Genomic DNA, 20,060 nt, shown 5'->3' with positions numbered 1-20,060 from the left:
TCTTTATCAGCTTGCTTCTTGGACATCTAACTGGATGGGGATCAAGAGGCTTTCTGGCCAGTACCACGCCAGAGACGCATGTCCACGATTCAGCCCAGCCAGGAAACCGCCCATCTTTGCACACCAGTGAGGTCGTCGAACAAGCGGAGGCACCGGTTGCAATCAAAGCCCTTGAGCACGTCCAAGGCTCCAATGCACCATCTCGGCTCTGACACGCAGCACCCTGCGGCTGTGCAGGGGATCTTGATTTTGAAACTCCCTGCCCCGTAAGGGAAGATTGACGCCAGCAAGCTGACTGTTCTCGGCTGTGGAAAGGTCACTACATGTTCCGCCGATTCTATATGTAGTACCCCATGCACCCACATTCCCTGAATAAGCCCGGACGTCTTTTGTGACCTCATATTCAGGTAGCCCTCCCACCTGGCAGCGTACCCTTTTGTTCGCATACAGCTTGCCAGCATGGGATTCCATACCCTCCTATTAGCGCTTGCTTCGCTGAGTGCATATGCACTGTACAAATTTTGGGATTCGTCCCGCCGTAATAGAATACCTACAGGCCTCAAGCCACTGCCGGGTCCAAAGGGTAAGACAATGACTTCGTGCACAAAACCCATTCCTGAATTATCACTGAGCTCTTCTTTCATCTGCTGAAGCAGTACATGCCCAGGCTAACTCGTATTGACTAGGCTATCCCATCATCGGCTCCGTACCTGACGTCCCAGACAAAAATGGATACATCAAGTTTTCGGACTGGGGCAAGCAGTATGGTCCAATCTACCAATGCAACCTAGCCGGACACAACCACGTCTGGGTGTCGACGGATCAAATTGCAAAAGACTTGTTGTCCAAAAAGGCAGCCATCTACTCTGACAGGCCGCACATCCCATCTCTAATAGACGACAACCGTTCGAGTGCGCAATATCTTCCGTTGCTTAGCAGAAATGGTGAATGAACACTCGAAAGCTATCGTAGTGCTGTCCTGACCCTTTGCAGATGGCCATACACGCCAAAGAAAGTTTGCGAACATCATTATGCGTGAGTCAGAAAAGGCATCCTTCCACCGGTATCCCGAGCTCGAATCGAAACGTATGATGGCCGAGCTGCTGGATGAACCCGATCAATATAACCACATTATGGAATCCTACATCTCTCGTGTTACCTGTCGACTTGCTTGGGGTCACAGCGAAGGCAGCGACGAGCTGAAACAACGCGCACGTGAGCTCCTTATCGGTGTTTCTCCTACAGGATCTCTGAGTAACAAGCTTCCCTTCTTGATGGCACTACCTGATTGGCTCTCACCGCCCAAAGCATGGGAAAGACGACGTGCACTCACCGAGCGCACATGGTTCCAGACCATGCAGTCCCAGGTTGTCGAAGATCTTAAGTCAGGACAAGCAGCACCATCGTGGATGAAGACATTCCTAGATACCCGTAGCAAGTGGGGCTTCAAATCTGACACAGAGGGTGCGTATGCTGTCGGCATGCACGGGATCGCAGGAGCTCTCACTATCGCTGCTCCTATGCAAACATTCTGTTTAGCAATGGTCCATTACCCACAATATCTGCCTATGCTGCACGAGGAACTTGACCGCGTCTGTGGTGACCGACCACCCCGCTCCGAAGACCGACCCAACCTTCCTTTTCTTCGGGCTATCATCCGTGAATGCCTACGCTGGCGCCCACCTGTTCCTACCGGTATCCCTCACTACCTGACTCAGGATGACGAGTATAATGGTTACCATATTCCCAAAGGCAGTACCATACATCCTCTAGAATGGTAATCTTGCACCTTGTCCGTTAAACATGGAGTGTTCTAACAATACCACAGGGCCATTTCCCGCGAACCTGATCTGTACCCAGACCCCGAGGTCTTCAACCCTCTTCGATGGGTGAAGCCAGAGTATCCGACATACCAGGAACCCTTGACACAGTACCCTACTATCATTAACTCAACACAATTTGGCTACGGGAGACGAACGTGCACTGGCCAGACAGTGGCTGACGAGGATATGCTCATCGGTATCGGCTCGGTCGCATGGTTGTTTGACATCAAGAAATGCTCAGAAGACTCCGCCATTCCAGCCTCGACGGGTGAGACCAAAAAAGAGCAATTGTATGGCTTGAACGAGAAGGCTTCCATATCGAACGAAGAACTAAACGCTGGAATCAACAACAAAGAGGCTACAATGGAGGAGAAGATCCTCGCCAGATTCACATATCCTGGATCTGAGCCTACCAGTAATGCGACACCAAGGAAGTCCAAATCTATCAACCCCACTTACAAACCCATGGAATGGGGTGACATTACCAAGAAGCCAGATGATCCTACACTCGACTTCTCCATCTTGCTGATTGCAAAGCCAATCCCCTTCAAATTTGATCTCAAGCCCCGTAACGCTGAGCGAGTGAAGAAGGCTCGCGACATGTTTAGAGAAGGATTTGAGAACGGTGACTTCCCCGACAGTAAGCAGTACTGGGGAGCAGACCAGGGACGTGGCCAGCCTGTAGGTTGGAGCAAGGTGTAGAGCGTCTTTTGCATGATTGGCGGTACTTTGAAATTCTTTGGGGCAATAGTACTTATCCTGCAGCATTTATAGAGCGTATTTATACTCCAACACAATGCCTCCGTGTGTGATGGTCATCGCATCCAGTAAGCTCTTGTTGTGCGACTTGCTCGGGTGGGTTTGGCGTTTGGGTTGACTTAGGATCACTCTTGGAGATTGCTCATTTACACAATTTATTCCTATCATAATATTTAGCACATAATTTACTATGTGATATCTGCATTTTTCTTCATGAGCATCGATGAACATTGTGCCGAAGCCACGACTTGACTCACGTGATGTGCACCAGCCATATGTCGTCAGCCATATGCCACGACTGCATCGGACCGAGGACCGGCAGCGCGACGACATAATCTCACCACGCCCGACGCGAACGACACACCTCAATGCGCCTACAATAGCCCAGCCAGCTCTTCGCGAGCGGTAAATCGCCCAATCATGTTTAGTCTCCAATTCACAGCCACGCGAACCCAAATCGCATCCTATCTCTTCGGCGTCGCGCTCTTCAGCATCAGCTTCCTCGTCTTCCTGAACAGTTCCATATCCTTTGTTATTACCCAGCGCATTGGCCAGTCGCATAATGTCGGCGACGCGGTCGGTACGCTAGGCTTTGCAGATGAGTTGGTTGCGCTGGTGGCATGTCCAGCGTGGGGCTTGCTGAGCGACAGAGTAGGCGTGAGGAGCGTTGCGGTACTCGGGTATAGCATTGTTGGTGTTGCGCTCTGGGTGCTTGTGCAGGCCAAGAATGTGTATCCCGAGTTGCTGCTCGCGAGAATCTTGTTTAGTCTGGGTGGGACTGCGACGTGAGTTCGACAATGTCAACGGGTGGATATAGGCTGATGTTCGTATAGCGCGACTATGGTTACTGCGATCTTGCCTACTATGACTATCGTCAGAGATGTTAAACCCGATCCGCGATCACCGAACCTAGACCGTGGCAGGACGCATGCGACGGTTGCCTCGATATCGTCTGAACTTACTATTACGCCTGCGCGCTTCCGGTCAAGCTCTCCAGAGGACTATACGCAATCGCAGCCAGTGAATAGAGATACCAGCGCATCTACATCGCAAATCGCTGGCTTGGTCGGCACATTCACAGGATGCGGTGCATTGGTTGCGCTCCTCGTGTTTCTTCCACTACCAACGAAGTTCCAAAATGCCGGCGAGGGACCCGCCCAAGCAGTCGCAGATTCTTTCTATGTCGTTGGCACAATCGCACTGCTCGTAGCCCTGGGCTGTTTCTTCGGCTTGCGTGAACTCCCCGGCGAAGAAGGAAAAGGCTGGAAACGCCTCACCCACAAGGGCGACTACAAAGACGTCGACTCCCACCTCACCCGCGATGTCGTATTATCTTATCCCCGTCTCTTCTTCGAAAGCGTCCGCCTCGGCTTCACCTCTCCCAACATCGGACTCGGCTATGTAGGAGGCTTCGTCGCGCGCGCCTCCTCCGTCGCTATTTCCCTCTTCATCCCTCTCTTCACAAACCACTACTTCCTCGCAACCGGCCGCTGCAAAGTCGACTCCAACATCCCCTCTGACATCAAAGTCGCATGCCCAGAAGCCTACAAACTCGCCGCCATGCTGACAGGAATAAGCCAACTCATCGCCCTCCTCTCCGCCCCCATCTTCGGCTTCCTCTGCGGCCGCTTCCCACGCTACAACATCCCACTCATAGTCTCAGCCGTGGCGGGTATAGCAGGCTACTCCGCCTTCGGCTCACTTACGAGCCCAGACTACAAGAGCAGCGACGGCACCGGCGCGATTTTCTTCATTGTAGCCTTGCTCGGCATCAGCCAAATCGGCGCAATAGTGTGTTCGCTTGCTCTCCTTGGCCGCGGCATCAACAACGATGAAGCTCCCTCTTCTTCTTCACACTTGCGTTCCCCGTCCCGAGCTGCTAGTATGCACGGAACCACGAATCATCCTTCTGCCGGCGCTACGCCACCGCATAGCCGGCCCATTACCCCCGTAGATGAAACTGCTTCCTTGCTCCCTGAGCATTCTCGCAGGGCCTCGGTAGCGGGCGTCGCACCGCAATCTTCCTCGCATAATCACATCAAGGGATCCATTGCAGGAACATATAGTCTTCTTGGTGGCTTTGGTATTTTACTCCTAACGAAAGCGGGGGGTGCGCTGTTTGATAGTACGGGTCCGGGCTCACCGTTTTATATGATGGCGGCGTTTAATGCGGTTTTGGGCGTTGTTACCGTGGCAGTTACTGGTGTGCAGGGTGTGAGGAGGTGGAAGGAGGCGCGCAAGTCGGAGCAGAGGTGGGGGCTGGGGATTGGGGGGTTGGAGAGGTAAGGGTATGCGTGGGATTTATATGTATAGGTAGGGAGGGAAAGGGATAATTGGCGTTTTGAGGGATGGGGGTTTAACTGGGTTATTGGACTAGGCGGATTTATGAGGGATGGGGAAACGAGATGGTTGCGATTTTCATGGGTTTTCGTGTAGCACAAGTATATATATATCTCAGTCTTCTTTTTCTTATCAACTTTCATTCTCTCCTTCAACAAGTTGAATCAAAATATGCTTTTCTGGGTATCCACGCCCGCCCTCTCTCAACTCTCCCGGATCCATTCCAAAAAAATAAAAAATAAAACCCAAAAACTTCTTCATATGCAAATATCAACAATCAACAAATGCAACTTTGTCACTTTTCCTTACCCAAAACATCACTCCACAATAAAACATCCACCTTTCGTTTCGGTGCGTCTTCGATACTCGGTCTGCAGTCTAGATTCCTAGGCCAAGGTTTATTCGGATCGACCTGGTGCTCCCAAACAAAACGTTATTTTGAGCCCTAGTTTCTTGATTGGTATGGCTTGGTGACAGAAATAGCGGGCGAGGATGGGATTTTGATAGGAATAGGAAAGAGGGAAGCAAGGAAGGAAGGATAGCGGAAAGGGGGGTTTGAGAAAAGACTCACCTTGTTACTACCAGTCCAAGAAGTAATACGTTTGGCAGCATGAACGAAGTCGCGGTAGGGGTCTCCGGTGGACTCGGAGGCTTCTGGTCGATTGGGAGGACTGATTTCACGAGTAAGCCTTGTTTGTGCTTGTGGGCGGGCACGTTTTGATGCGGAGGGGTCCGCATGGGAGCTTGACGGGAGGGATTGACGAGATCGAGCGTGTGAACTGGTTGTATGATCTTGACGAGGTTTTCTGATCTGGCTGAAAGAGCTGGGAAGTGATTTTCGCGTTGGTAGTTGTTTTCTTGGTGGGCTGATTGCGGTGTCTAAGTCTTCGAGTGTGATGCCGGCTTCTTCAAACGCTTTTTCCAGTGTCATTCTGCCTTCGATGATGCCTTTGCGGTATAGAGTGTCACGGATACAGTCTTTGTAGAAACGGTGGTAGGGTTCAGCGTTTTCTCCGCGATCGAGACACTCCATGGCGTAGTCGCGGTAGTCTGTTCTGTTGCGGATAATGAAGTCATCCCACTGCCATTTTGGCACCATCTTGTCCTCAATATCTAGTATGTAGATTTGTTTGCATTGGTTGTGGAAGTGCTTTGTGTCGCCCTTGTATTCGGGATACGCAGCTTTGAAGGACTCAAAGACTGTCACATGGCTGTCTTGGTCAGATGGGATAGAAGCGCCTCGAGGCTGCTTGCTCTGAGTCGGGTACTTGTTCGCTGGTGAGATCTGTACTTCTTCTCTCGACTGAGCTTCTTCATAGAACCGCCGTGACTGAGTAGATCCAGTCCGATGTACAGGTACAGGACTTGGGTCGGCATACAGGCTCTGGTGCCGTGGTGATCTACTAATAGATCTCGTTGCATTGTCAGGCCTATCCGTGTTATCCATATCCATAGCATCGGCGTCATGTTCCTCCACAGGGGCTCTTGTAGGTTCAGGCCGACTCTCGAGACTTGTGCTCGAATTTCTATCTTCTCGAAATCTGCGGAGGGACTCTTCCCGCTCCTCACGCAACCTGGCAACTGGATCAACTGTAACAGGCGAGCTGTCTCCAAAGCCGACAATCTTGATCTCCCTTCGCTTTGTGTGTCTTCGATTACTCTTTGCTGGTGACACTTGGAGCTTGCGTTTGGTCGATCCTGACGCGGGCTGAGGTGTGTTCAATGGGAGTTCAGAGTGGGATTCCTTGTGTGGCGATTTCACAGACTCTAGGATCATATTTGGATTGGAGGTGGATTCCTCTTTGACAAGCAAGTCTTCTGAAACCTGCAGATTACCTTCAATACCAACCATGCTAGCCGTCATTTCCGCATCTAGAGCCCCATCATGTATCTGCACATCTCCAAGACTACAGTTAGTCACATGTTTAACCACTCGACCATGCATCTCTTCTCGCTCTTGTGGGCCTCTGGCTTGTTGTTTTAACGGGGGTTTTGCCTTATCCGTGTGGCTTGGCGCAATCTCAACAGAACTTGCAGCGTCCGGAATGTCGTAAGTACTCTGGATGATGGAGGTGGAAGATGTATCTTTACTCTCACCGCTGGAGTTTTGAGCTTGCTTTGAAATGGGTTTACTAGGTGGGGCATATTCCAAAAGCTGCGCCGTTTTACCTTTGTCACATGGTGTTTCCCTGACCTGAACAATAGATTGCGATCGGTTTGGTTTGGGGGTGGAACCGACGGGAATACTTTTCGACGGGCTATCATTCTCTGCAATATCATCACCTAATGCTTGTGGTACAGATTCCTCCATTTCCATGTCGTCGTCAGAGTCTATGGGATTCTGAGCAACTGGCGGTGAAGAATGGGGCTGAGCAGACTTGTCGTCAGAGAGATCAATAACTTCAAGATGCCGTGGTCGTTTATCTAATGGACTAGGCTGTGTCTTAGAGGGCGACTCCATGCCCGACATCTGGCTGTCAGCACTGGAATCTGGAGGCAGGCTCAGATGAGGGTTCGCCGGTTTCTGCGGTCGCTCTGGACTTTGTGACCAAGGCTCCTCGGCACTCAAGTCATCATCATCATCCTGAGTGGTCTGGGGTGCCGACTCTGCAGAGAGGTTGATTCCTACCGGCACGCTATCAGGTGAAGGGTCAATGTCAGATTCGGCGTCGCTGTTCCCGTCATCTTGAACGCTCGCTCGCTCATCTGCAATCCTATGAAGTGCTTGAAGGATCGACTGTGGCATATTTCCGTTCTGGAAAGGCGGGCAACCGGGCTGAGGCTTCAACCAGCTCGCGTCTTTCGCTAAGCACTGTTGTTGCAGTGAAGATACCTTGAGAGTCTCGCTATTGAAAATGAAGCCTTTCATCCAAGAGCATTCTGAGGCTGTACCAACATTCTCCTCAGAATCAGTATGGGCGTCCTTCTCACCTGCCGCTGGAGCAGACTCTGTGGGTTCTCTGTCCTTGGACATGGAGAGTGAAGCCGCTTTGTTGGGATTTTCCTTACGTTTAGACAAAGAAGGCGGGTCTTGGGCATCTTTGCCCTCTGTTGAGGAGCGGCGTGCACCTTGGTTTGGTGATTCGATTGCCGGCTCCAAGGTCGACTCTGCTGCTCTATCGACACTTTTCTTCCGAATAAATGCGCTCTGTACGAATTGTGCCTGAGGCGATGTATCTGTGCTGCGTTGAGTCTGATTTTGCTTCTTACGGAGTAAGCTGAGCAATTTCTCACGTCCGGCTTCTTCTTGCCGAATCTCGACTCGTTGTGTGTTCCCTGCTAGCACTGGCTCGAGCCTGGTTACACCAATAACATGGGGTTCGTCGGCGCGCATTCGAATTGGATGCTGTAATTGAGTCCCAAAGGCTGCCTGAGTATAGGGCGCCTGAGAGACCGGACTAGTAGTGCTGTCTGGCACATCATGACTCTCATCCATAGTATCAGCCATGATGTCGTCCACTTGCGCCTCACTACGCGACAGGCATCGACGGTCTTCCCGCGCGCGGGTATCGTCCAACTGTTTCTGTGCCGTAGCAACTACACTCTCGCAATATACAGGCGGCAATTCTCTACTATGTAAGTCGCAAACCGTCTGGCAGCATTCGCCTAGCCAATCAACTTGATGAAGCAAGAAATGGAACCTTGAGCGCGGCGGCCCGTACGAGGTGTATCGGATTGTATACCTGCGTACGGCAACAGTGCTACCGGGAGCCAAACAGGAAAACGTGGGGTACCGGATAGCAAAATCCTGAGCGCAGTCGGGCGTGAGATGGGCGACTACGCAGCATCGGCCGTCAGTCAGAGTCCAGGGCTGAGTCTAAGAACAGATGAATCAGTTGAGATACGGAGGATGAGGATGCATAGCAAAAGGCACGTGACACGCACCTGGAGGACGTGCAATGGGCTGTCGACTTCGGGGTGGATGTAGTTCGCAATGTCCAAGCAGGAGCCGTTGTCGTGATAGAGACCCTCCCAGGCCCTGTCCCGCCCAGTCTTGACGCCTGATTTCTTCTTCTCGTGTCTCTCGTGCAGCCAATGATTGCCTAGTACCAGCTGCCACTCAAAGGTATCCGCAAGCCAGGCGTTCAGCTGCACGGCCATATATACCGAGTGTGGATTTGGCGGTTGTGGGCGCGAGACGCGACGCGTTTGCTCTAGGCAAGTCGGGCAAGGATGGGATAGGCGACAAAGTGCAGTTGAGAGGCACCAGCGGCAATGACATGGCAGACGCTCTAGACTTGAAGTTAGCCTGGAGACTGCTTATACACTCTCCCTTTCTTTCTTTCTTTCTTTCTTTCTCTCTCTCACTCTCTCACTTTCTCTATGGTTTTGTTTCACACAGGCGCGCGCCTACTCTTTACCGCAGTGGCATGTTTTGGGCACCTGGCAAATGGCGGGGCGGCGGGGCGGAATGGGCTTGGCGGCGGCGCGTCATAGCCCGCTAGCAGGTTGACGGTGCCTCTGCCGCAGCATCACGAGTTGTTCTGCTGCAACTAGTCGCTGTAGCCTATCCTCCATGCCTATACAGCTTACCGACTGGCATCATTTTTATCAACATGTTCCATCTGTGACACACCCTCAGCTCCTCCCTTCCGCCCTCGCTTCCTGCGCGGTAGGCCTGTGTGCAAGTGTGACGAAACTTTAGACTTCCACCTCACCTCACCTCTTATCAGCCCATGATCCTCCGTGAAGCCTGATGCCGCCCTTCACTTGCTGCCGTTGCCCGCCTGCCGCCTTGATTTACACTTCACAATCTTTGTTCCCTCGCCAGTAGCCATGTCGGGCGACTCGCGGCGGGGGTCGCTGCAGCCCTCACTGAACCAGCTGCACGCAACGGCGTCCCGCTCCGATACACTCACCACCTTCGACGACTTCACTGTACCCCCCGCCCCCTCTGTTGTTGGCGAGCCCAAAGGAATCGATCTGGTCCAGGGTGGCTTCAGTGGCCTGTATAGCCGCTTGCGCGCTTCTGTGGGAGGTGCGAGGGAACAGCCCCAAGATGGGCACGGCAGCATTGCTGGCAAGACCGCTACGCCACCATCTTCAAGACATGGAGTCGCCAATTCTAGCCCTGGTACTACTTCTGTATCATCGCCCATTGTCGCGTCCGGGCCATCGTCAAGGCTACAATCGCCAGCGACAGCTACCTTTGCCGAAGCTCTTCCCCCCTCGCGCGACTCCAACATCTCTAGCACAACGATAACAAGCAAGGCTTCTATCTCCACAACCCGATCTCGACCCTCCATTGCCCCGAACCTCGATACTGTGTCCGCTTCTCGACAGGATGACGCCTACGTCTTGAGTCCTGTCAGCACTCACTCCAAAGCACATGGCACATCCCACACAGACCTGCCAAGAAGCAACACGCCTCGAGATCTTGCACACCAAGACAATGACGACATAGATGATGGGGGCATGGCGACTACTGGGCTTGAAGGCTCCGCGAGCGACGGTGTCAGGTTCAAAAATGGAGCAGATGCCTCCCGTGATAGTTTGAGTAGAGTCACTTCTCGAGCAGACAGCCAATACCAACCTCCTCGCTCTGCGGCCAGCAAGGCGAGAGACCAGCTTGAAAAGTCTGCAGAGGCAGCCCAAGCCAATCATGGTACCGGAAACTCCCAAAGTTCATTACATAAACCCGAACCACAACGTCCGCCCCTGCTTTCGGTCGGTCCCTCACACCTTCCCGGCTACCACCTCTCAAGGGCTTCTTCTTCCGATGGCTTGAGCTCTGCCGCAACCACCTCAACCATCCGCACTCCTACCGTGCCCCCTATCGAGGAGATTCAACGCCGAACCCAGGCTGCACCTGCAGGACAAAGCGCAGCACGGAGCACCTTTACACAGATGCGGAGGAAAATCTTAGATCGCGAATTTTGGATGCGGGATGAGAACGCAAAAGCCTGTTTCAACTGTGGTGATGCCTTTACTACCTTTAGACGAAAGCACCACTGTCGGACATGTGGACAAATCTTCGATTCCAAATGCACTTCGATCGTGTCTGGTAAGATCTTTGGCCAACAGAGCAATCTCAAAGTTTGCAAGCCATGTGAAAGCATCATATACGGCCACGACCAGGACTCTTCCGATTTTACAGATGATGGTGACCAGGCTTCCCTGTACGATCATGGTGATCAGGTTCATTACTCGGACAATGACGAACCTGATCACGTTGAGAGTGATTACACGAAGATTGGAACACCGACCATTAGCATTCCCATGTCCAGAAAGATCGGCAGTGAAAAGAAGCGTCGACAGCATGTTATAGAAGTTGGTCCTCCAACACTAGCTCGCCCCAGTTCTTCGCGTTCTCTACGGTCTATGGGAGGCCGGCCACGCTCCTCTAGCCACAAACGGCACCCTTCTAAACATCAGCACATGCGAAATGTCAAGCATGATGATCGAGCACCTTTTCATCAATATCACGACAACTCACGCAGTCAACCTAGTCTGTCGGCTTTCCATCACGATAATATCATTGACCCAGATCTTGCGCCATTCATGTCTGATGAGGGCTCAAGTGAAGAAGAGCACGCCAGCATTTTTGCAACTCTTAGGGAAGACTCTGCTGCTAGTGCAAACCTCGACACCGAAAAGGGTGGGTTGGGTGGCATCCTAGCTGCGATGAGGAAGGGAAAATCTAGAGCTGGTGACAGGAGTGTTGTTGGCACAGGACACGCTCGAGACGCAGACAACGTCAGCATCACGAGTCGCAATGGCAACCGGCCATCTCGGCGGAGAAATCTCAGCGTGAGCAGTGTGACACATAGAGCCTCACCAAGACGGTCCAAGAGTAACACTTTGCTGAGGCCTTATACTGGCTATGGTGCTAGTGGTCCAGGCACACCGCAGCTACAGCCATCTCCATCGCCGACACCCACAGGATCAAGGATTACGCGTAGTGCATCAATGCAGGGCATGACACCCAAAGTCGAACTTAATAAAGCTAGTCTTGATCATGCGCGAAAGTTGTTAATTCAGATGCTTAACGACTCGGATGTCCCACACGCATCCAGCTGGGAAAAGGCCTTGATTCCAATTCTGCGGCAGTGCACGGACGATGTCAACCCTGACGTGGACCGAGGGGACGACATTGACGTTAGAAATTACATCAAACTGAAGAAAATTCCGGGTGGCAAACCAAAGGACACAGCGTACATATCTGGAGTTGTTTTTACCAAGAACGTCGCCCTACGAAGCATGCCACGTAGCATACCTAATCCACGGATTGCGATCATAACCTTCGCAATCGAATATGCACGGCATCAAGCACATTTCATGAGCCTGGAGCCCGTCATCGCACAGGAGCGTGAATACCTTCGTAATCTGGTCAGTCGCATAGTGGCTCTCGAGCCCCATGTCTTGTTGGTGCAGCGCAATGTGTCGGGCCTCGCCCTTGAATTTTTGGAACAAGAAGGAATAGCCGTGGTTCACAATGTCAAACCCACAGTGCTCAACGCTGTTGCTCGCTGCACGAATTCGAGGATGATTTCATCAGTCGACAAGCTCGCAATAGACCCATCGCATTTAGGATCCTGCAGCAGCTTCGACGTAAAGACATATGTGCACCGAAATGTGAAGAAAACATACATATTTCTTTCTGGATGTCAAAAGGAACTCGGATGCACAATCGTTCTGAGGGGGGCTAAGAGTGAAGAACTTTCGAGGTTGAAACGCATCACCGAGTTCATGACTTACGTTGTCTACAACCTTCGTCTGGAGACTTGTTTAATGCGAGACGAGTTCATAGATACACCTACAACTTCTATGACTGGTACTCTTGCATCTTCCACTGAGCAAGACGACCGACAAGCACAGAACATTGGAGTCGATCCTGCAACTCAACGGGCGGGTGATCAAGATCAGTCCAATGACGCCGCCCCCTCTTACTACAGCGATATGGTTGAAAATCACCGGACAAAGATTCTGTCCTCGTCGCCTTTTGTCAAGTTCATGCAGCCCTATCTGCTTGAACAGGCTCGTCAGTACGAAGCGAAATTAGGGCATCTCAAGAAACTCAAAAATCAGTACACTGCTGACGGCCCCGAAGACGACGAAAAGGCTGGCGAGGTGGGTCAGAAATTCGAGCTCGTGCAACCTGAGATGGTTCACACGGTTGTTGAAAAGGCGTCCAAGCAGGTTCGAGAGTTTTTGTCTGCTGTGCATGAATCCGAGTATGACAGAGCTATGCAGCAGTATATGACACAAAGACGTCAGTGGGAGCAATATCTTTCTGGAAATACCGATCTTTACGACCCATTCAATCATCAAAAAATTGCCGTCCTGTACAGCGTGGTCAATACGATAACTTCTACTCCTTGTATTGGACCCGAGATCATCGCTCTCGGCTTCTATCAAGAACATGATTACGATGATGGCTTTACGCCAGACTGTACGCTTGGACAGTATGTGGAGGACCTCTGTACTTCAGCCGGTGTCGCCTGCGAAGTAGGCAATTGCGACCGAAGGATGCTTGACCATTCTCGTCAATACGTGCACGGCGAGGGCCAAATGACTGTGGTTGTCCAGAAGTATCCTCCAAAACTGAAGGGCATGTATCAGACCATCCTCATGTGGAGCTGCTGTAGGATATGTGGTCAGGAAACCCAGGCTTTCCCCATGTCCGAATGGAGCTGGAGATATTCTTTCGCAAAGTACCTCGAACTGACCTTTTGGAGCACGCCACTGCACCCCCGGGCAGGTATATGCCCACACGATATTCACAAAGATCATGTCCGCTACTTTGGGTATAATCATGTTGCTCTTCGAATCCAATACGACCCTGTGCCGATGTACGAAGTCATTGCCCCAAAGCCTAATGTCACCTGGAAGGTTGATAGCGACCTAAAATTGAAGAATAGCCAATATCTCATGATTGAGGAGAAGCTGGACTGCTTCATGGCATCACTTCGTGCTCGCATCCAAGGCATACACGTTGAAGACGTAATTCCAGAAAAGGTTGATTTGTGTCGGAAAGAGGTCGACCTGCTTCTCAAGCGCGCAAACGAGGAGCATGAATGGTTGAAAGCGAAGCTTCAAGACAAGTACATGAGCTCAAAGTACTACGAGATCATCCCTATGAACCGCGCCATTCGTGCTATCCAAGAAAAAGCCATTGCTTGGGATGTGACCTTTACGGAGTTTGAGCAGCAATTCTTTCCGACTGAGCGGGATATCCGAAGATATGCGAACATGCAATTGAAGCGGTTCCTGGAGCGCGACGAGTCGACAAGCTCATTGGCATCGGTTGAAGAAGGCACTGAGTCTGGCGCAGACGATTCGTACATGGATGAGAAAGACGAACCCATAGCTTTATCTCCTAGGCCATCCAACATGTCGCCAGAAATGGCCCGTGATATGCTGAGTTCTGTTGTTAAAGAAGAGGGCTCGACTTCCGATCCACCCGCTGACGAGACACCTTCGACGCCAGAGAGCAAGACTCCCACTTCTCCAAAGGCGGCAGCTGACTTGGGAATTCAGACGCCGCGTGAGGCGATAGAACGGGAGGATGTACGCCACCTCGATTTGGCTATTTCATCCAATTTCCCAGACAGCCGTCCCATCGGCAGTGAAGAGCTCAACAATAGTCCTATCGTTGCTTCCGACCCTAGCAGATACGACGAAGGGTCTCCTACGCCTACAAGTCCGCCCAAAGTAAACCCTCTCGACAAGCAGCTCGCAGAAGCAATTGAAAATATGCCTAGTAGCCCAACGACCCTGCAGTCTGCTCCTAGTCCGGCTACAGAAAGCAAGATTCCTCGTCCGGTTGAATTAGCTAAGCGTGAAACTACTGCAAGACCAGCATCGCTTGTCAGAACACAGTCTCAGCCGGGCAACATTGCAAAGCACATAGGCCTTTTCCCTGGATCGTCGGCCTTCAATAACGGGCCCACTACACCAAAAGCTATTGCCAATGACAGCTCCAAGGCCTTCGAACGCATGACTGAGCGGCTAGGAATGGGGGCTCCTAAGCAGACCAAGTCCTCGTCTCGTATTCCAAGATCTATTCCTTACAAGAGTCAAACTAAGGTGTCAAAGATTGCGCAACACTTTGAACAGCTATCAAGAGAGTTCCAGAACCAACGCATGCGCGAGCGACGCAATGATCGTGCCAGACAAGTGCGCGCTTTCCCGCTAGCCTCCTCAAAGCCAGTTGTCGAGGTATATAAGAATGTGCACGACGCTGTGCAGGAAAGTGAGGATTCCGACGAAGAGACACCTGCGCAATCTCCTTCCAGGGGCAGTCTTGACAATAGTACCCTCGATACCAGCACTTTTACCGAGAACGCAGACGACACTACCACGGCTTCACAGTCACCCATTGAAGAGCGTCATAGCAAAGATGGATTGCTGGTACCTCCGCCAAGAGACGATGAGTCGCCCAAATCTCGCATTCACTTTCCTCCAGATATTGACAACGATGTCAGTGATACAGAGACTACACCAGAGGATATCCCATTGCCCGACAGTCTTGCTAGTTCTCAGCTCTTGAATCTCAGCGACTCTCAATTGGAAAATTCGCTAGAACTACCCAAGCACGAGAAGAACACTTTGCTCAAGATTCTGACAAGCTTTTGGTCCGAGCGATCGGCTAGTGGTTGGACACCGCTTGAATACCCGTTTTCGCAGATTGAACATGTGTGGGAGAACTCCGACATCATTATCCGGGAAGACGAGCCTAGTTCCATCATCGCCTTGGCTTTGTCATGCCCCGACTATGTGGCTAAACGACAGTCATTCCGCGATTTGAGCATAGGTCTTGGTGGCCATATTGAGACATTTGAGGAGTCTGTTGAACGTAACTTACTCCATGAGGAAAATCACAACATTCGCTATAGCTTCACGAACCGTGGAGTGAAGGCACACTGCAAAATCTTCTATGCGCAGTCATTCGATGCTCTTCGCCGCAAATGCGGTGTTGCTGAGCGTTTCGTTGAGTCTCTTTCTCGATGCTCCAAGTGGGATTCCAAGGGTGGAAAGTCGAAATCTATCTTCTTGAAAACCCTTGACGATCGGTTTGTGTTGAAATCTCTCTCCCCGGTAGAGGTGCAAGCTTTCTTCAAGTTTGGGCCCAACTACTTTGCCTTTACGCATCAGAATCTATTCAAGTCTCTGCCTAGTGTCATCGCGAAGATGTTTGGCCTTTTCCAAGTCCAGATCAAGACGCCTACTGGGCGAGACTTCGATTGGTACATGCTCGTCATGGAGAATCTCTTTTACGATCGGGAACCCAACCGCCGCTACGACCTTAAAGGTAGTATGCGCAACCGAAAAATCCAAGCTACTGGTGAGCGCGATGAAGTTCTTCTCGATGAGAATCTAGTAGACATTATCTACTCGGAAACTCCCATCTTCGTCCGTGAACACACCAAGAAACTGCTCAAAGCCAGTGTCTTCAATGATACCTTATTCCTCTCACAGAACAACGTTATGGACTACTCGCTCATGGCCGGCTTTGACGACACAAACCGCGAAATCATTGTCGGCATCATTGACTGCATCCGCACGTACACATGGGACAAGAAGTTGGAGAGTTGGATCAAGGACCGTGGCAAGAACAAACCTACAATTACATCACCCCGCGATTACCGCAACAGGTTCAGGATCGCCATGGAAAAGTACATTCTCCAGGCGCCAAATTGTTGGCACCAGTTCAGCGGCAGGCTTGTGGGCCAGAGCATGGATGGACGTAGGACGATAGGTGATGGTGGGGCTGCTGCGCCAATGGAGCCAGGACACAAGAGGGTATTCAGTAACGCAAGCACAACAGGGTCGGCGAGTGGAAGGGACATGGGCGCAACGTTGGCGTGGGGCTCGAGCCCGCGGGACTCTAGAAGAGTCTGAGATTGGTGAGCAGACTTTACGACAGAAGAATGAATTTTCTTCTCCTTTCTAAGAGAACGATGATTAGCTAAGCATAGCGTTGGTGTTGAGGTAATTTGGTAGTTCTGGGCCTTCTTCTTTCTCTCCCTTTACAAATATTATACCTTTTTACTTGGCATGAGATTTCGATCACTGAAATTCATTGCTATCATTCTGTCATTCAATTCCCTTTGTCTTGTACCTGCTTGTCGTAGCTTTGAAAGCCTGTGTTAAGTCCCAGCTGATAACTTGTTTCTAACATGCACAGATTGTTCAATGTCAACAAGATACTAAAACAAGGGACGATATTGACAAGTAGAATATATACAATTGTCACGAAGTAGCTTTCTACACAGTAGGCATAACCGCATAACCACATAATCATGCTAAATTTTGGAAGATTTCCCAGCCTGAAAGCCGAGAGAAAGAAGGGGGAAAGTACAGACGAGAAAAAAGAATATGTACAATCCATGCGATGTAGCGCCCTCTTACTTGTTCTCCTGAAAACGCGAAGGAGAAAAAGGAAAAGACTCAGCCGCATCGAGATTTTTTCACTCGCCCGCTGGGAAGCGTAGAGCTCTACTTAGTAGCAGGCTTAAGCTTATCCAAATCCTTAGACTGAACTTGCCATCCATCAGACTGGTAACCGTTCCTGAACCACTGAGCAGCAGTCTGGTCGCCCTTGAGGGTCCACTTAGCCCAGTTAAGGATTGCGCGACCGAACTTGCCGCCGTTTGCGTCGCCAAGGGTGCCGCCGTGGCCGACGGGGATGTTGCCTTTCCACGAGGGGGTGCCGGCAGGGAGGTTGCGGTAGTCGCGCTCGCCCTTTTATCATAATTAGCATCTCTTTTTTTTTATTGGAGGAAAAGGAGGGTGCATGGGAGGACATACGTTCTGGTACGCGATATCACCAGTTCCACCAAGAACAAAGAGAACGGGCTTCTTCCACGACTTCGCGGCATCGGTGTTGGACAGAAGTCCCGAACTGATGATTCCGACTGTGTCGACGCGCGGGTCATTGATGTTGTCTGCGGCTTGGACGCCACCGCAGGAGAAACCGGCGGCCATGATGCGGCTTGCGTCTACGTTGGCGTAGCGGCCTGTGCCTGCGGTCTTGGTGATCCAGTCGATGGCTGCCTTCATGGTTTGAGCGGTGGATGAGCCGCCGCCGTTGAGGCCACCCTCGGAGATGGCGAGGAAGCCGTTGGCGGCCATGTTACGGAGCAGAGCGCTGTTGGAGCGGCCGTCGGTGCTGCAGGCGCCGTTGCCCCAGACGAGGACGGGGTACTTGCCGTTGGTCGGGTTGCCGGCAGGGAGGTAGATGGTGTGGCCTGGGAGGCCGGAGTCCATGTAGGGATCTGTGCTGCCGGTTTGCTGGAGGTAAAGTGTTAGAATGGTGGTCTTCGTATTGTGAGATAGAGCAGTATGCGTACGCGAGCTTCGAGGTCAACAGGCGAGGCTGTGACGCTGCCTACGGAGAGCGCCGCGAGGACGAGGCTGAATGAGTACTTCATCTCGTAGAATGTGAGGAAATGCAACCAAGCCTGTGGTGTATATAGAAGAAGAGAAAGGCGAAGTCGAACTTGTCGATGATCAAAAGCAACTGGTTCAGAGAATAGCAGAACGTTTTATATACACACAGCGAGTGTCCGTTCATTTGTTTTTACCCATATCCACCCGTATCCCCGCCACCATGTTGGAAGCCCTTCATGGGTCCAAATTCCCCAAACTACATCGAACATCCATGAACACGAGTATCCACTACACCTGTCCCCACTTCCCCCCTTCCAAACAAATGTTTTAATTTGTTTCAAAGCCTGGTGTCTGTCTAATGTGTCAAGGACTACCCCACTTTTTAGGTAGCCATGCAAAAACATGCTCCCTCCCTATTGTTTTTACCCTTCGGCCTTACTGACTCGTCGGGTGGAGAAGGGATGGGTAAATCAGTAATAGGTCCGTAAGTATCGTCGAAACATGGTGTGCGGGCCCGTGCGTGGAGCTTTCTATGGGGTAAAGATCGGAGGAGATGGGGCGTTGCATAAATTGGGTGTGCATGACGAAATAATTATCAACTTGCTATTATACGGGGTTCTTGTACGGGGGAACTTGTGTCCGGGTGCGGACAAACACGTAGGTATAGCTAAGGGTCTTTGTTTCTATTGATTCTGTTGTTGCCAGCTGGTTGGGTCAACACAGCATATTGGTTCTTCTCCGAATTGAACCATCTACGACTTGGCTGGCTATACCGTACAGTCATCGTCATCTGCACGAGTTTCTTAATTGGAGAGGTCACGCGATTGTGACATGTCGTTTGCCAAGTGCAGTAGTGCTTCCAGTGTTAATATCCGTCAAGACTTTGTTCACGGCAAACAAAGGCTTGGCCGGTGGTTAAAAGAAATGCCACCAGAGAGTTGCGTTCGATATTGAAGGAATCGCGTATCGAGGAAGATCGTTCAAGATCTGGACAGTAAGTATTATTCCGGGTGCGGGGAAGAAGGAATTAGTGCACGCCGGGGATGCAATGCAGATTGGTGTCTTGCGCCCTTGGTTAGTACGCATGCGGTTTAGAGCCGATGATGGCATACATGACTGTGGCATTCTGAGGAACTGCCGAAGACGCAGTTTTTTTCTTCTTTGGCCGTTATGCCGTATTTGAGGCGTTTTTATTGACGGTCTGACACCACCCTAATATTCCCACACTCTGAAACGCGGATTAGGCAGTGTTCTAGGTGCGTGTCGGTGCAGTTCGGTGCTTACCGTACGTACCCTACTTATGCTTCAAACGTAAAGGGTCTCTATGTCAACATTGTACAATCTTGTATCAGTTGTGCGGATTACTGGCTTCTGTAATTCTCCATTGGTGCATTTCAAGAGTTCTTTTCTCGTACGCCCATCCGAAACCCATCCGTACCCGTCCGCTGCCGAGCGCCGAAGCTGGTCATGTAAATTAAATCTCGGTGTTAGGCTGGCCCGGTGAAACACCCAAACACTTGGCAAAAAAGAAGACATGCCAAGAATTCTCTTAACGAAAATATCCTTGTTTCCTGTTCATTCCTTGCTATATTGTGAGTTGATAGTTGTCGTTATATATGCAGTGGATGTTCTGTTATGTTTGCTCCACCAATAGGCCTTGTAAGGTCGTATGGTTAATTCATCCACCTGGACACCATAACAATCTGACAAATTGAAAATGCCTCTCAATCAGCCGGCAGGAAAGCCTCAAAGCAAACCGAGGCAGATTATGGACCTGGTGAATTCCTTCACGTGTACCCGGTT

At 51.1% G+C, this 20,060-nt stretch overlaps 4 protein-coding genes across 4 annotated transcripts; 2 read left to right on the top strand and 2 right to left on the bottom strand.

Moving 5' to 3' along the window:
* Nucleotides 1-459: 459 nt before the first annotated feature.
* COCSADRAFT_25206 (uncharacterized protein) lies at nucleotides 460-4,868 on the top strand (the record flags this gene model as incomplete). Its single annotated transcript, XM_007700070.1, has 6 exons — nucleotides 460-583; nucleotides 687-944; nucleotides 994-1,777; nucleotides 1,829-2,504; nucleotides 2,868-3,367; nucleotides 3,416-4,868. 6 exons carry the CDS (start codon nucleotides 460-462, stop codon nucleotides 4,866-4,868), a joined length of 3,795 nt encoding a protein of 1,264 aa, XP_007698260.1.
* Nucleotides 4,869-5,217: 349 nt separating this feature from the next.
* COCSADRAFT_139691 (uncharacterized protein) lies at nucleotides 5,218-9,123 on the bottom strand (the record flags this gene model as incomplete). Its single annotated transcript, XM_007700496.1, has 3 exons — nucleotides 8,808-9,123; nucleotides 5,494-8,739; nucleotides 5,218-5,334 (listed from the first exon to the last, which is right to left on the bottom strand). Exons 1-3 carry the CDS (start codon nucleotides 9,021-9,023, stop codon nucleotides 5,218-5,220), a joined length of 3,579 nt encoding a protein of 1,192 aa, XP_007698686.1. The 5' UTR covers nucleotides 9,024-9,123.
* Nucleotides 9,124-9,507: 384 nt separating this feature from the next.
* COCSADRAFT_35616 (uncharacterized protein) lies at nucleotides 9,508-17,097 on the top strand. Its single transcript, XM_007700168.1, has one exon. It carries the CDS (start codon nucleotides 9,699-9,701, stop codon nucleotides 16,764-16,766), a length of 7,068 nt encoding a protein of 2,355 aa, XP_007698358.1. The 5' UTR covers nucleotides 9,508-9,698; the 3' UTR covers nucleotides 16,767-17,097.
* COCSADRAFT_139683 (uncharacterized protein) lies at nucleotides 17,088-18,391 on the bottom strand. Its single transcript, XM_007700495.1, has 3 exons — nucleotides 18,218-18,391; nucleotides 17,676-18,158; nucleotides 17,088-17,609 (listed from the first exon to the last, which is right to left on the bottom strand). The coding sequence occupies exons 1-3, from the start codon at nucleotides 18,296-18,298 to the stop codon at nucleotides 17,364-17,366; spliced, it is 810 nt and encodes a 269-aa protein (XP_007698685.1). The 5' UTR covers nucleotides 18,299-18,391; the 3' UTR covers nucleotides 17,088-17,363.
* Nucleotides 18,392-20,060: the final 1,669 nt, after the last annotated feature.

The sequence above is a fragment of the Bipolaris sorokiniana genome, assembly GCF_000338995.1.
Source record: "Bipolaris sorokiniana ND90Pr unplaced genomic scaffold COCSAscaffold_5, whole genome shotgun sequence".
Taxonomy (NCBI): domain Eukaryota; kingdom Fungi; phylum Ascomycota; class Dothideomycetes; order Pleosporales; family Pleosporaceae; genus Bipolaris; species Bipolaris sorokiniana.
This window is presented reverse-complemented; position numbering and strand designations above follow the sequence as displayed.